The sequence below is a fragment of the Eptesicus fuscus genome, chromosome 24, assembly GCF_027574615.1.
Source record: "Eptesicus fuscus isolate TK198812 chromosome 24, DD_ASM_mEF_20220401, whole genome shotgun sequence".
NCBI lineage: Eukaryota > Metazoa > Chordata > Mammalia > Chiroptera > Vespertilionidae > Eptesicus > Eptesicus fuscus.
In genome coordinates, this window is record NC_072496.1 from 9239089 (window position 1) to 9256097 (window position 17009).

The 17009-nt window shown below is 46.3% G+C and overlaps 1 protein-coding gene across 1 annotated transcript; it reads right to left on the minus strand.

Moving 5' to 3' along the window:
- Nucleotides 1-1313: 1313 nt before the first annotated feature.
- RRP15 (ribosomal RNA processing 15 homolog) lies at nt 1314-15874 on the minus strand. The gene is made up of 5 exons (XM_008149824.3): nt 15730-15874; nt 12644-12915; nt 11456-11553; nt 9065-9266; nt 1314-2025 (listed from the first exon to the last, which is right to left on the minus strand). The coding sequence occupies exons 1-5, from the start codon at nt 15872-15874 to the stop codon at nt 1885-1887; spliced, it is 858 nt and encodes a 285-aa protein (XP_008148046.1). The 3' UTR covers nt 1314-1884.
- Between the last annotated feature and the right edge of the window lie 1135 nt (nt 15875-17009).

Here is a 17009-nt window from a genome sequence, read left to right on the forward strand (position 1 = left end):
AGATAAGTTGGGGGTGGGGATGGAAATGCAGTTCTTTCTTATTTCCCCCCTCAGAGAACTCTAGGACAAGGTAGGACGAGGAACTAGATGCAGAATTACTTATCTAATTGATGTCAGAAGAATTTAGATACTCAGGGTAGAGGTTTGTAAACCACTCACCTAAAGAACAGTTTCTAACATAACATGCTCATCCTTAGATTCATATTCATATGTGGTGGCATTTTGCTTATTTTCCTTATAGCCTCTTAACATGTATTTTTTTTTTTATAGTGACAACTCAATTTTATTTTGGAGTAAATTCTGAAAGAAAATCTGCAAATATTCTTTTCCTTACCTTCAGTTTGAAAATCTTGTTCAATTTTTCCTAAATTAAACTAAGCACTATACAACGAGTATATTCAAAAACAACATTTTAATAATGAGAAGTTATTTACCAGTTTTATTCAGAATTTTTGCAGAGGTTCAGTACGATGCAGAAAGAGTAATAAAAAAATAAAGCGTAATTTTTAATTCTGGGGAGAAAACAGTATTTAGGTGCTATACCAGTATATACATATATTTTTTTTCTCCAAATTCACCTATGTGTTAGGTTATATGGAACTGAATATTCACCTGTGTTAAGTTACAAGGGGGTATTTAGCCCTCCGCTGTCACTGCTGAAGGATATTTGCTCACATTTATTTATATGACACTGACAAATGGCAGTCCTATCATTTAATAAGGCACTCAAGTTCAAAGGCTGGAACACATACAAAAATGCATTTGAGCTTTGCGGGTTTAATCACCTGACATCGTAGGTGTGCACCTTCCTTTATGATAACAAACGCCAGGCCGTGGACTAATTTAACTTCAGTTATGCAATGCCTGCCCCGCTCACCGGGTTAAGAATATAAACATCCCTTCTCTAGCAGAGTTTGGGGGAGGGTTTTCCTTCGGTGTTTAGCAGAGCAAGTGTGTGCATGGGTAGCCGGAGGGACCTATCAGTATTATGGAAGATGGACAAAGGGACAGAGCCTTTTTAAAAAAGGGAACAGGTCACATTTACTGAACAATTCCCCTACAAGTTTAGATCTCAGGCCCCGTTTCACAGAAATTTTGGAATAACGCTACAGTCTTACTTTGCATTCTCCTTTTACTTAACAGGCACCCTTGTTAGCTGACTACGACCTCACTGGTCATGAGAGAGAATTGAAGGTAACTCAGTCTCTCTCTCTCTCTCTCTCACACACACACACACACACACACTGAATGTGTCACATGTGCTTCCTAAGAAATGACACGAGAGCAAAGATAACCAACACTTAAAATAAACCTTAAGGGATTATTTATGTACATTACTTAGTTCATAAAAGTAATAGAAAAGTATAGATTTGACATGTTTCTTATATATTTGCCAGAATATCTAAAAAAAAATAAAAGCATCACCCCAAATCAGAAATACTATAATTTAAAATGTTACTACCTATGTTTTCTCAATAGCTCACCAAAACGAACAGCAACCTTTGCCCCCCAAACTACAAATGCACAGATCTGTAGGTGGGAAACATTAAGTTGAGTTCATTTTCATGATGAACAACACTGCATTTCTGGAAACGCTGATAAAACCACAAAACCCATGGCCAACATGTAAACCAGTGATGGGGCAAAATGAGCCTCTCGCTGGACAAGTCGAAACATTTCTTTTCAAATGTTTTGAGGGACATTTCCTTTTACAAATGCTTAAAATGATACACAGTTCGAACACGTAACTTTAAGGAAGTTTATGTGAGAGGTCCAAGTCTTCGGCTTCCTTACACACGGCGTCCTGATGTCCCCCAGCTTGCGGAGCGAGAAGTGTTTCTCTAGGAAGAACAGAGCGATGTGGCCGCGCCTCCTGTACACCTACTATGTGTCGGAGTCACTTCCCCTGCCCGGACTGCTGCCATCCGGTCCGTCACTCTCTTTGTCCCAGTCCTTCATGGACGCTCCCATCATAAAGTCATCTCGGAGGATGCTCCATCCTGGGCCCTCTTCTCTCGCTTCAGTCTGAGGACAATCACAGAAACAAAACATTCAAAAACCGATTTAATTGCAGGGGGACACTTCTCAGCAATAGGAGTGAAACCAAGACAAAGTATAGACCGGCCTTATTCATACACTGTAATCATATATGTACAGATAGCTAATAGAGCTACCTGTTAATAAAATGTACAGATAGCTAATAGAGCTACCTGTTAATAAAATGTACAGATAGCTAATAGAGCTACCTGTTAATAAAATATTTTAACCCCATCAAAGAATCATGGAAGCAAACTTTTTTTTGCAATAGGGAGAAAATATAGTAAGATCTAGGTTTGGTATCAAAAATTTTTTAATTTATCTTTATTGTTGAAAGTATTGCAGATGTGCCCCCCCATCATTGACCCCCTTCACTCTGCACCCACCCTCCCAGGCCTTCACCACATTACTGTCTGTGTCCCTGGGCTATGTATATATGCATTTAAATTCCCCAGTTAATCTCTACCCACTCACCTCCCTACCCCCGCCTTCCCTCTCAGATGCCTCAGTCTGTTCCATGCTTTTATGTCTCTGGATCTAGTTTGTTCATTAGATTCCACATATAAGTGAGATCATGTGATACTTGTCTTTCTCTGACTGGCTTATGTCACTTAGCATAATACTCTCCAGGTCCCTCCATGCTGTCGCAGAGGGTAAGAGATCCTTCTTTTTTTACTGCCACATAGTATTCCATGGTATAAATGTACCACAGCTTTTTTGTCCACTCATCTACTGATGGCACTTGGGCTGTTTCCAGATCGTAGCTATTGTAAATTGTGCTACTATGAACATAGGGGTGCATGCATTCTTTCTGATTGGTGTTTCAGGTTTCTTAGAATATATTCCTAGAAGTGGGATCACTGGGTCAATATTTAACTTTTTGAGGAAACTCCATACTGTTCTCCACAGTGGCTGCACCAGTCTGCATTCCCACCAGCAGTGCACGAGGGTTCCCTTTTCTCCACATCCTCGCCAGCACTTGTCAGTTGTTGATTTGTTGATGGGAGCCATTCTTACAGGTGTAGGTGAAACCTCATTGTGGTTTTAATTTGCATCCCTCTGATGATTAGTGACTTTGAACATTTTTTCATATGTCTCTTGGCCATCTATATGTCCCCTTTGGAGAAATATCTATTTAGGTGCATAAAAGCTATCTCAAAACTGTCATTATTCGCAGATAACATGATATTGAACATAGGAAACCGTAAAGACTCTACCAAAAAACTACTAGAATCAACATCATCAAAATGTCTATACTACCCAAAGCAACCTATAGATTCAATGCAATCTCCATTAAAACACCAATGACATATTTCACAGATCTAGAACAAACACTCCAAAAATTTATATGGAACCAAAAAAAAAAAAAAGACCTCAGATACAACAATCTTGAAAAAAGACGAACAAAGTTGGAGGGATCACAATCCCAGATATAATATCAATTTTTAAAATATTTTTTGACAAAATAATATTATAATATTATTTCAAGTTCACTGATAATTTATTAGAAGACTTCAGGCAAATTATTTAAAGACTAATAGAAATTTAACCAAGGCTTTTAACCCAACGTAAAGGAGAGAAAAGGAAACTAACTGGGCTAGGTTTTCACAGATTCTATCTCATTTAATAGTTGGTAAAAATGAGAAACAAATGGTCTTTATTTGGGTTATGATCTCACTGTCTGACCTAATCATGTAATAAAAAAGCCTAGTCACATGCTAAAATTACAAATAGTGAGCAGGCAATAAGCAGAGGTAGTCCATTTGTTTTGTTTCTTCCTAGGATTTATGTAAAACTAGACATACCTGAGCCGCAGACAGCCTCTCCTTTCCTGGTACAACAGCACCACCGTGTGGTAGTAACTGAGACAATCTCTGCACAACTCCAGGCTCTGGGATTTCTTTCCCTCCCTCCACAAATACTGAGAGCTGAGTCTGGGTCTAGGTTCTGTTCAAAACAGAGTCCCGTCTTCATGGAGCTAAGAGTCAAGGCTTTCCTAGTTATTCCATTCACAGAAACACACAGTGCTGGACAAACCATTTCTATACCTATCCACGACAAAGCGTAATTTATAAATTTGCCATGGTAAGAGACTAAAGGTAACAACTAATAATCAAACAGAACAATCGAAACAGCGCACTGGAACAGAAGCTACGTGAATGTGCTCCCTCTCAATATCTCATTGTTCTGTATGCACCCCTCTTCTTCTTGATGGGAGATGACTCAGGGCCCACGGATGAGATAAAGGGACGTGGATTTTTCCAGTTAATATCTTGGGGCTCCAGTTACCCTGGGGAGGAACTAAAACCATGGGAAGTGAAGCCATGGGTAAGGGGGTGGGCACTACAGCAGTTGAGAGAGAGAAAGGAACATCAGTGGGCCAAAGGGAAGAGTTCGTTAATGGAAACATCGAGATCAATTGTCTGACGATCCTGGTCTTGAAAGACAATTGCAGTGTACACGCGTATTTTCGGCAGGAAGATCCATAGCAGGGTCAAGTCAAAGCCCCCGGCCTGTCCGGCCTGAAGAGTGACAGTGGAGCCAGGCTCTCTGGGGGCGGTGGGGTGTTCGTGCTCCGTGAGCAGACAGGGGCGGCCGAAGCACTTGCTCTCCCAGTGCGGTCCCCAGGCCAGACAAGGGCACCCTCATCACTTAGCAGGAATCCATTCTCCCAGGCTCCCTCCCTGCTGACCCAGAAACTCGGGCAGAGCCCAGCCATGGCCTTGTAAGCCCTCCGGAGGCCCTGATGGAGCGGAAGCCTGGGCCCCACCGGGGTAAACATAACGGAAGACACAGCCAACCGTGCCATAGGGGGCAGCCTGCAGGGTCGCGCGCTCCGTGCCCACGGCAGCTGAACAGTGAAGCTGATTAGATGCAAAAACCTAATGAAAACCACATGAGGCAGGGAGACAAAATATCCCCCGCCCTCCTGGGCCTGGCTTTCTACAAATATGTAACCGAGATCACACAGAAGCGTCTGTGTCGATCTGGAAGATGAAGACAACCCTGAGAAATGTTAATCAGCTTCCACTTCAAGGTTCAAACACCCACGGGCAGCTACTGCCCAGAAGGCGGAAGCCGAGGCTCGGGATTCCTCATTGGTCTGACACCGAATAATGCAGAGCTTGACCGCACTCCAGTTTTGCAGGGGAAAATTAAAGTGGAACCCTAAAACAATAAACAACATAATCCATCTGCAGTTCGCAATCATCGCAATCAGCAATACTTGATTTCTTGGCTTTCACCAAGAATGTTCCATTTTTACTTTAATTTAGTTTCACCTAAAGTAAAAAAGGTTCTGAACGCTGGCTAAATGCATCTTAATACCTTTGTTGTTGCAAATTTATAGGGTAGGTTCTTTGCAACTGTTGTTAGTAATCTCCCTGACCACGATTGACACGCACCTGAAAATTCTGCCTGTGACATGCGGGTCCGGGGAGAACCCTTTATCTAAACTATTTGCAAAGTTGGGAACATAAACAGCCCGCGCCACCACTGAAGACCCCTTTCCTGGGCGAGTAAAATCGTGCAAGTCCTCGTTAGCTCAGCCCTCGCTTGAAATGGGGACAGAGCTCTAGGCCCCCCAAATCTAGTTTTACTATTTTGTGAGAATTATACGTTACCAGACCAGACACACCTAACACGAGAGAGTGTTCCAAATCTAAACACGAGCGTGTTAAATTATTAGAGAATTCTGGCGTTAGCCAGTAATCCAGAAGCAGTCAGTTCCCTTTCGAATTGGATTCCCATCCCAGCTTCATCTCCGACTACCATCTATTAGGAAAGGTAAGAAGGACATGTAAAGAACTCATGCTTGGGACATGTGTTTGCTGTGTGCTGAGCATGGCTCCAGCACCACGTGTGTTCACTCCCGGGGCCCTCACAGTATCTCTGAGGTGGCTGTCACCACTAGCATGATGACCTGAGAACAGGTAAGAGACCGAGGCACGATGTGGGTGAGTGACCCAGAGGGCAGGCCAGGTGTCCTACACCCAGGCCGCCTGGTACTGGAGCCCGGGGCCTGTGCCCCTGTGCACAATGCATCGTACAACCCCAGCAACAGTCTCAACGGCCCACACCTCAAAATCAGTGTTTTTTGAGCAAGAGACAGTAAAATACTCTTTTCAACTTTAAAAATGCAGCACAGCCTGACCAGCACGGCTCAGTAGTTGAGCAACAACCTACGAACCAGGAGGTCACGGTTCGATTCCCAGTCAGGATACATGTCCAATTGCGGGCTCAATCCCATTAGGGGGCATGCAGGAGGCAGCCGATCAGTGATCCTCGTCATTGATGTTTCTATCCTTCTCTCCCTCTCCCTCCCTCTCCGAAATCAATAAAAAATTTGCATTTTAAAAAATGCATCCCAAGTGCAAACACGTGGTACACGACCCACTTTATGCAGCACAGTGAAATTTTTTAAAGGGCCTCAACCTCCCTGATGAAAATCCTCCGCGGGCAGCTACTTCGCAGAGAGAACAATTCCTCAGACAGGCCCAGCAGGTGCATGCACACCATTCCCTTTATTCTAAAGGTACTAAGAGTTTCCACAGCCGCCCTGGAATGGTTCTAAGTCCTCTCTCTACCCACACTCCCCGAGTCAGATGCTGCAGGTCCCACCCTGCCCCGCAGGCTCACACTGCTCACACCAGACACCGCCCAGGAGCAGCTAACCAGCAGGCTTCGGAGGCCAGCACAATGGGAAGCTGGCTTTCCCGCGTTCCCATAGACAGCAAGGCAATGCTCGCTCTCACTGCAAACTTGGAGTCTCCCTTTTGTCTCAACTCTAATCTATTTAGGCATGTGCAGTAAACAAACAGTAAGCTGAATTATTTACAAAGTTGGGATTCCACGCATTCCTGCGAGCGCAGCTTTTATGTGAAAGCAGCAACAGTTGCCATGCGAGGCAGGGGCAACCTGAGGACAGCATCCCTCTGCCCGCTGCCTCTGTGCCCCGCGGCCTGCCTTCCACACCCCCCTCCCTGTGAAGAGAAAGGCCCATATCTGCTGGGACCACCTCGGGGCCGGCGAGAGGCGCCCCTCCATTCCTTCAGCCAGGCCATGGAGCAGAGGAGTGGACACTTTAAAAGTAGATGGCAGCCAAAACCGGTTTGGCTCAGTGGATAGAGCGTCGGCCTGTGAACTGAAAGGTCCCAGGTTCGATTCCGGTCAAGGGCATGTACCTTGGTTGCGGGCACATCCCCAGTGGGAGGTGTACAGGAGGCAGCTGATTGATGTTTCTCTCTCATCGATGTTTCTAGCTTTCTATCCCTCTCCCTTCCTCTCTGTAAAAAATCAATAAAATATATTAAAAAAAAAAAAAAAAAAAAAAGTAGATGGCAATTGGAGCCTAGCTCTCGTTACTGAGACACCAAGAAGCCCGGATGTCACAGCAGTCCCACCACTGAAAACCAGCTCTGAAGGGTCACCTGGTTGCCATTTATGAGAAATGTATGCGGACAGAGCCCCTGAGCTCACTTCTGTTGGACATTTTTCACAAAAGCAGAAAAACAAATAAATACCTGGTCTCTCCCAGTACCTGTTTTAACCGAGGGATTTTTACTGAAATGTGTTGCCCCACAATCACTCACTGAGGAAACCCTTCCCAACAGAAGCTACTAGCACTTTCCTGTCCTGCGAAGTTCCCAGCGTGGTTTCCTGACAACAAAACAGAAGCTGACAGTGACGTGCTGGCCAGTTCAAATCAATGAAAACCTTGCGCAAAGCCTGTAATTGCAGACGTAACACAGAATCAGTGCTTTCCTATCAGCAGCCAACACGGGCTCCTTCGAGGAATCCTACGGGCTGAACGCTGGGGCCCCACACTGACCCTACAATCTGCTTCGAGAAGGTTGGCAGCGAGTTCCTCGCCCTGTGTAGGCAGCAGGTTGTAGGGTTCTTCCCTGGAAAACGTACAGGGTCCCAGAAGGAACAGGACAGACCCTGAGAGTGGGCACTCCCCCATGCAAGAACCAACGCCCCTCAATCCTGAGCTCAGCACCCACAAACTCCGGGCTCACAGTGGATGTTCAACCGACTCTCTCCACTTCACTCTCCATCTGAGGGGACGGAGAGGGCCACTATGCAGACTTGGGGCGTTTCTTTTCCCACTGCCCACCCGCTCCTCATGCAAAGCTGCTGTGTCCTTCCCCAGTTCTCAGTGAAAGGCCACCAGTGAGAACATGCCTGCCTTCTTACCCGAAACATGTAAATCCCCAAACACAGCCTTCACATGTTTACACTTCCTCTGACCAACACTTATTACATAGATACCCCATCTGGGTCCTTATACTTGTCAAAATTAGGCAAAATGGCAACTAAATCAAGGAATTTGAAAAATACCTCAACCCTAGGCTAGCATGAAATTCCTACATGCTCTTCCTGCCAGGGTTCAACTGTTTTCCCCAACTCACACACACACACACACACACACTCTCTCACACACACACACACTCACACACACACACACACACACACACACACTCACGAAACTCTCACTTCCTGATTCGAGTTCTCTGTTGGCAACAGAAAGAAGCCAGCACATATAACTAAGTACTTTGCTTTACTTAGTTATTTTGTAAAACAGTCCTTCTGAGATGGAAGCCCATTTCAGAACCTTTCACCTGGTACATTAAAAATGGAAACTATGGTGGCCCACGGTCCAAAAAGCCAGGCCAGCTCAGCCACCAGTCACTGTCATTGTTGCCAACATCATGGAAGCTGTATGTTCGTCTCACTTAGGTTTTCCCAGGAGGCAGGACTTCAGACAGGACAGGCACGCCTCTATCCCTAACAAATGTACCCGGATCTAGTGGTCCCTGAGTTCTAAGAGCAGGGCCATGACATCCCTAACTGGTAATTCCCATACTGAATCAATCAGCCTGAAACTTAAGAACCCACGTCTATTAGGCTGTGGGCCTGTAACTGTAATAAAATCGGAAAAGAACTGTAATTCTACTGTGTCACCCCCAGACGCTAGTGTAAAAGCTAAGAGTCAGAGGCACTGAACTTTGTATAAAAGCCTCACCTGTTTGGCCTGTGAGCTCCTTCCGGTCGAACCTTTCTCGCTGGCACTTCCGTCCATCCCCCTCAGAACGCTGATGAAATCTTTCTTGGAAACGCTTGACATCAGCTTCGCACGCTTCCTGATCGAGCTTCCGGCTTCCTTCACCTTCTCGTCAACGTTCTTCTGATGCTTCTGCACGGCGTTAAATAACTGCACCACACCCCTGCGGGCCACACCACAGAACAAGGCAGTTAACAGCGATTACTCTGGGCCAGCGGCCGCCAACCTCTCAGACCTCACGGACCACCGGCTGGCGACCGCTGCTCTAGGCTGCAAACTCCGGGGATAGAAACCGTGTGTTTTCACTGCTTAGGAGAGAGGCAAGCATTAGGTAGGCAAGCCGATGAAAACAGCTGACTGGTTACATACCTCTGGAAAGTGATCATGCGTTTCAATGAATGAATGGAAGTTTGTGAACGCATTCATAGGATGAATATACGTGGATGGATATGTGATCTGTTTTGTTTCAGCTCGGGTCTTTCTCTATCAACTTTTATGCAATCAGAACTAAGAATTACTTTTAACACCAGCACCTATTTCTCCGAGCGTGACTATATCCAGTTAGGGCTCTGCAGGGAGTAGGAGCAGACATCCTGGGTCTTCATTTCATTGGCAAAGGGGAACAGTGACCCCAAGTAGCTTAAAAAGTAGTCAGCTACATCATTTGCAATTCTCAGGATAGAAAACTAATTTTAAAATCCAATTTTTAAAAATATTTGAAAACTTAGTATGAAAAAGCATTTTAGAATCTCATTAGTAACTGTTGTATATTGGTAACATGCTGCAATAGTAATCACTAGAATGTACTGGGTAAAATCAACACGTTATTGAACTTAACTTCACCTCTTTTACTCATTCGGACAAATCTACATTACATATGTGGCTCCCATTCCATTTCCACTGGGCAGCACTGATTTAGACCATTAACATCCCTCCCAGCTCTAAGAGCCTATAACCTGTTCGTTTCCTGCTAAGAGAATCACAGGGAGAGGCGATCCGCCACGGGCCTGACCATCCTGCACACTCTTGCTGGGTTCTTCAGGAATTGGGGCCCTAATTGCTCTTTACCCAGAACATTTCTCAGGGTTGTGTTTGCAGCACGCAACCTTGCGAAATGAGGTAACGTCTCCCCCAGACAAAGAGCAGGCTTGTTCCCGTCCACCGTAAAAGCAATAGCGTTCCCCGCACAGCGTTCCCCTCCTGTAACATGAACCACTGCACGAGCAGGCGTCCGCCGAGGGCACCTGTGCCGGCCCCGGGGCCAGGGGGAGCCAGTGGGAAGGAGATGCTCGGCTACCACCTTTGCCGTGAGTAATGGAGTCCCGTTCTCTGACCCCGAAGTCTCTTGTCTCCTGTCAGCATCCGAGAAACTCTAACAGGCGAGTTTAGGCTGTAAACAGGGTAAAATCCCATCCCTTCACAGCAGGGCGGGGATCAAGGAGAAGAACTAAAGAGGCACTTACTCCCTGCATAAACCTGCACTTTTCTAAGCTCTTCAGATGTATTCATTCCTTCAAGTCTCAGAGAAACCCCATGGGGAGGTATAATGTTCTCCTGGTTTTGCAGATAAATAAATTGAGACACAGAGACATTCAGTAACAGGCCCGAAAACACACAGCTAGTCAGTCAGGCTGGAATCTGAACCTCGCAGACTGCTCTCCTGCTTACACACTTATGCATCACATTCATCAATTCAATGTGCAACCAGATGCGTTAGAAAAAGACCAAATAACGCAGGTGCCCAGGAAGTTAACGTCAGTCCACTACACGTAACTGCTGTGCTCTTTAGGGAGGAACGAGAAGCTACCCCCTCGGTGAACTTCCCCGACTCCCCTGTACACTCTCCTGTGATCTGTCCCCATCACCAGATGCACCTCCGTTCTCAGGCGACTAGAATTCCTCCGGATGGGCTGGGCAAGGACCCCCCCCCAGCGGCCACCAGATTCTATTTATCTGGACACACAGGGCATCAAATAAATGTTTGGTGCCGATGATAAAAAAAAAAAAAGCAGAATAAAAGGGTAGCATGAAGCTGCTATAACGTGAAACTCACCATGCCATAAATGTAACGCAAGATAACAAAAATCGCCGGGTGCCATAAATTTAGACACCAGCATGAGAGACCCGCAGTGAGTATTCTGATGACAGTTCTCGCGACTATAAAAACAAGATGTGAAATAAGGTTGTGCCGAACACACACTTAGCACATTGTACTCCTTCCCAAGAGGCCCGCGGCCTCTGGTTGAACTCAGAGGAGGCAGGCTGGCTTACAAACAGCCCCTGGCTCTGAGAACCGAGTGGGGTGGGAAGTGCGGGGTACTGAGGATTTAAGGGGGTACCCCTCTGCCTTACCTCGTGGCGATCCTCTGCAGATTCCTCTCGGTGTCTTTGTCTGTGACCACATCTGGCTTGACCCTGCACATCATTTCCCACTCCCGCTTCTTATCGAGCTGCGAGACAGACAAGGTTATGAAAGAACATGAGGCATTTCGGAAAGGGCAGCGATCTGACACGATCCTGAGGACAAAGGGAACCAATCAGCCGGCTCGGTGTGTCACGGGGACTTAGAAACACCCGGGCTTTAACGGTTCCGCACGGGGGGCCTGTGGTTAGCACTCAGCGTGGCATGTGAGAGGCACCGGGAGGGTTTCCGCCGGGCTGACAGCTCACGGAGCCCGGGACCAGGCAGGTGTGGGAGCCGCAGTCCTGATCCGCCGTCTCAGATCGGACCTCAAGCCCCCCTCCTGTAACCACAGTTTAAGCACTGGTGCTTTTCAGAAACTGGCCTCCCCAGCAGACAGAAAGATGAAGACTTTTTATCAGCTTTTAAAGGGACAGCATCATCTCCAGATGTATTTACACAGCGGCTGTTTTCCTTTTCACGAAGCATTGAAATCCACCTCTTTTACGGCACGTCTGACCACCGTCCTTGCCACATATGGCAACTTGGTCGCAAATCACAGCACACGGATTCTTTCCCATCACGCAGAAGCGGAAGGGGGCCCGGAAATAAGAACCCCCCCCAGATAAAATAATCTAATTCAAAACCGCCTCTCCAGACCCCCCCTTTAATGAGCAGACTGCATCCATGGGGATCTAGCAGCGAAATAGTCGGTTTTCAGAATTGCAACCAATCCCTAACAAGGACATCGTCGCGGATCTTTATTATAAAATAGGTTTTGGCAAAAAGCAGCTAATAGGATGATTAGTCCCGCACCTACTAAAGTTCGCACATGGACAGCTAAACGGAATAAAAAGACAGGGGGCATAGCCACGTGGGTAATTACTTGATTTTTAGAAGGATAAACTTCCTTGGAGTCTATACCTCTATTGCTTTCCAGGTGATTAAAAAGTAAACATACTCCGCGGAGTAACTTAGACGAGGACTGTGAAGAGAACCTTGGTTATCCACCCCCACACACAAAAAGTCCAAGGCTGGAATGTTAACTGAACAAACAGTGCAGGGACAAGGCGGCCCAGATAAGGCCTAAGAACCAGGCAGACACACAATCTAATCTACAGAGCAGCCGGACGACATACCTGCTTTCTCTTCTCTAGTCTCTCCTGCTTTAACTTCTCCTTTTCCTTTTCCAGCTCTTTGTTTTTGACCAGAATGGTGGGCTTGCTTTTAGGGGTTTTTTTGTTCAGGATTTTAGCCATGGCGTCGGCCCAGCCCGAGCTGGTCCCCGCCGTGGCTCCCGCAGCATTTTCACTGTCATCGTCACAGGGGTCAAGCTCATCCTCATTGTCAGCCTCCGCTGCTTCGTCATCAGAAAAGTGAGCCTTTTGTGATGCACACCTTCCTGTAGAACCTAAGAGAAGAAACAGATTAGACTCTGATGCCGGAGGCAGAGGTGGCCCTGTAACATTCGCCATCCGTCCCCATTCTCTGGGACAGTGACAGGACCACAGCTGCAGGGACAGTGGGGAGCAGTGGCAGTGGGACCCTCCCCCTGGCCGCCGGCCTCTGAAGATCTGGCCCAGCCCTGCTGACAGGGGAGGCTGTAGGGTCACAGGACCCAGGACCCAGGACCCAGGCAGCAAAAAACAAAACAAAACCCAAAAAAACAATAAAATAAAAAAATCCAATCCCAGAAGTGGAATTGCTGGGTCAAAAGGCAGCTCCATTTTTGATTTTTTGAAGTAACTCCATAATGCTTTTTCCACAGTGGCTGTACCAATCTGCATGTGGAATCTAATGAACAGAAATAAACTATTAAATAAAACAGAAACAGACTCATAGATAGAAAACAGACTGACAGCTGTCAGAGGGCTCGAGGAGGGTTGTGGGGCTGAGTGAAAAAGATGAAGGGATTGAGACCGAAGAACTAGGCAGACACACAAAAAACAAAAATAAAAAAAACGCATGGACACAGACCACAGCAGGGGGAATAAATGGGGATGGAATACCTGGGGTGGTGAACACACAATACAATATACAAATTACGTATTATAGAATTGTACACCTGAAATCTGTGTAATTTTATTAATCAATGTCACCCCAATAAATTCAATTAAAATTGGTTTCAAAGAGAGAAATGATGGAAAGACCTGACCTTTTAGCTGGTCATTATAATACTTCCAATGTTGGTATTACTTTTGCACAATAACTTTATTTTTGAAGTGCTGAGAATTCGTGAAATGAAAAGGATGTAAAAACTAAATATTTAACATACTTCAAAAAATGTGTAACACATTAGAAAACAGCCAATAAAAAACATAGTAAGCATTTATCTAAATGTAAAGAACAGGATGGCTTAAACGTTTATCAGTGAAGAATACCGGGTGATGAAAAGCAGAAGTCTTGACCAGCTCCTCTTGGTAAAACGTCAAAATACAACACTGACATCTAGTGTTTTGTCCTGACGAATTCTCACACAAATCGCAGCAAGTCTCGCGTTTTTTCAGCTGCACTGTCAAAGGCAGCCAAAGGCTTCGTGATTGTGTACGCCACTCCGACTCTCCACTTCTAAACTGACTGTTTTCTTTGGTGTGTTTCTTCCCCAGCTTGACTATCATAACACTCACATATGGGAACAGGATAAGTCTGCGAAAAGTTTTCTAACACCATTTTATAAACCAGCACTCACCCCACCAATTAGAAAAAAATATATCCAGAAGAAATCACTGATATCATAGTTTTTATTTTATTTATTTTTTAAGAAGAAGCTTTAGCTCAGAAGATTTAAGCCAGGCATTCACTGCCGATGGAAATGGTGATTTTTATATAAGTAAATGAAAAATGCCAATGCATTGAAGTCTTCCAGCCACTACAACACAGGGCCTACTCCTAGGACACCAAAGTTAATCACCATGCAGATCAGAAAGCAGAACTGGTTCTTAAAAGTATACTGCATCACATACAGATGTGATTTCTTTGAATTTTCAACTAAGTGATCTTTATTTTATTTTATTTTTTTTATTTAAAAAATTCTTTATTGTTTAAAGTATTACATATGTCTCCTCCCCCCCCCCCCCCCCCTTGACCTCTCCCTGGTCACTCCCACCCTCTCAAATAAGCGATCTTTAATAGCACAAGGTAAGTGGATATATATCCACAGGTCTCAGGGAACCAGATACGCCAAAGAATTCCTCTGAAGTCCTGTGTGTTATTTTAAACATTAACCTTGAATTCTATTTTAAAACTGAAAATAAGGACTAGAGAAGGCTATGAGAATCACAGGGAGAGGCGATCCGCCACGGGCCTGACCATCCTGCACACTTTTGTTGGGCTTTTTGAGAATTCGGGGCTCCTCGGGAGCAATAACCCAGGGCTCCAAGTATTTCTGCATTCCCGGGAAGGTTCTGTTATCAGAGCTGCCCAGCAGCCACCAGCCTCGGAAGCCTCCTGCGGGCTTCAAACCTGGAGTTTTACATTTTATTTCATTTTAATTAGTGCCTAACATGTAGGGCAGGGCAGTAGACACTGGCATTTCTCATCTCCTCTGTCTTTCCTCCAAACTTCCAGCTCCCTTCCAAACTCGCCATCTGTCCCTGATCCCCGGATACATGGCCACAGGCCGGCCGGAAAGTGAGCCACTGACCTTAGCCTCTGGAACGGGGACCAAGTTTTAATAAGCTTCCCAGCCCCTCCATATTATGTGCTGAGTACTCAGGGAGGATGAGGGAGGAAGGGGAAACTGAAAAAAACTCTCCATCTAAGTTTCTCTCCCTAAAGGAACCACACGCCTTGGAGGGGAGATAGATCAGTTAATCAACGGCAAATATGTGTGAAATGTTCTTCTAAAAGAAAGACAATGAAAAAAGAGTGACAGTTTGGGGGTATCTTCTACAAAGCTGACACGCAAGTGTTTTTAAAAGGGTTTGAACAAGAGAAGGGAGGCCAAAGAAGTCAGATTCCGCAACGCGGGCCAATGCAGAGAGGCAGGATCACTGCGTGTAGAACCAAACACATCCCGATCGGAGCCAATGCTCCGTATGAAAATGGAAACTGCCATTGTCAAGGTCATTACTGTCATCCCGGGCAGAAGAAACCAGCAATTTCTAGGACGCCACGCGGAGATGAAGCTCGGGCAGCTCGGAGCAGAGGCACCGCATCCCCGGCTTCCCGCAAACTCAGCCCGGCCTTTCCTCCGATCAGCCAACGCTCCGCCGCGGCACGTTACCTCCAAGGTCGGCAGCGCCTTGGTCCTCATCGTCCAGCTCCGCTGCTGCAGCCTTGGCTACCATTTTCATCTTCTTTTTCCTCTTGAGGGCATTTTTCAGCTTCTTCCCCGCACTCCCACGTGAGTCCCGCACGGCCGCGGCCATGTTTCCTCACCGGAAGTGCAGCGCGAGAGCTGCGCCGGGTGGGGAACGCAGGGGACTGGGGCCTCGAGTTCCGGCGACACAAGGTTCCGGGGCGGGGCCCACTAGCCCGGAGGTCGCGGCCGCCGCCTCAGACTTGGGTTGGAGAGAAAGGTCTGGCTTCCAATTGCAAAACGAATAATAGAATCTCGCTTTCTCCCCTCGTCCCGCGTGGTAAGGGGTTCAGTCTCACTTTTCTGCTCCGGTGCAGACCCAGTGCGCGGGTCCCCCCTCCGCGAGATGCTCCTCCTGACTCCCTCCCGGGCCAGCTTCTCCCTAAGGTGAGCTAGTCACCTGCTGTCGCAGTCTCACGCTCCCTCCAAGCAGCTGCCACCACCGAGCCCTAATTTCCCCCCTAAATTGTTGGCTCCTTGAAAGTAGGGGCCATATCTCATCCACCACTTTATCCCCCATGGCCAGCAATGGGGCCTGGCCGGTATTGGGAGCCCCCAAACTATTTTTGGAAGGAAGAAAGGTAAGAATGAGTGAGTGAAGGACAGACTACATCTATTGATAAGGTTAATGAGTCAGAGGGATAGGATAACAAACCCTTGCATCGTGTTTTAAATATATATTTTATTGATTTTTTTACAGAGAGGAAAGGAGAGAGATAGAGAGTTAGAAACATTGATGAGAGAGAAACATTGATTAGCTGCCTCCTGCACACCCCCTACTGGGGATATGCCCACAACCAAGATACATGCCCTTGACCGGAATCGAACCTGGGACCCCTGAGTCCTCAGGCCGATGCTCTATCCACTGAGCCAAACCGGTTAGGGCCCTTGCATCATGTTTTAAATAGGCCAGGCATGTTCTAAAGACTAACTCTAAGCTTTCAGTTTTACCGGTAGAGAGTTTCTTGGTTTTTAATATCCACACTTTCTAAAGGAGTGGAACCTCTCAAGTGGACACATTCCAGTTGATTATACGAGGAAAAAAACACACATGTACATCCCCCACGCGCAATGCATTTGCAAACAAAACCGTGTGCAGGAAACAAGTTTCATTCCAGATGCAATTGGTACCAGATCCAATTCCAGCCTAAACCTTCTGAAAAGTGGAACTGTTGGCAACGAAAGGGGCGCAGCTCAGGAGTGGG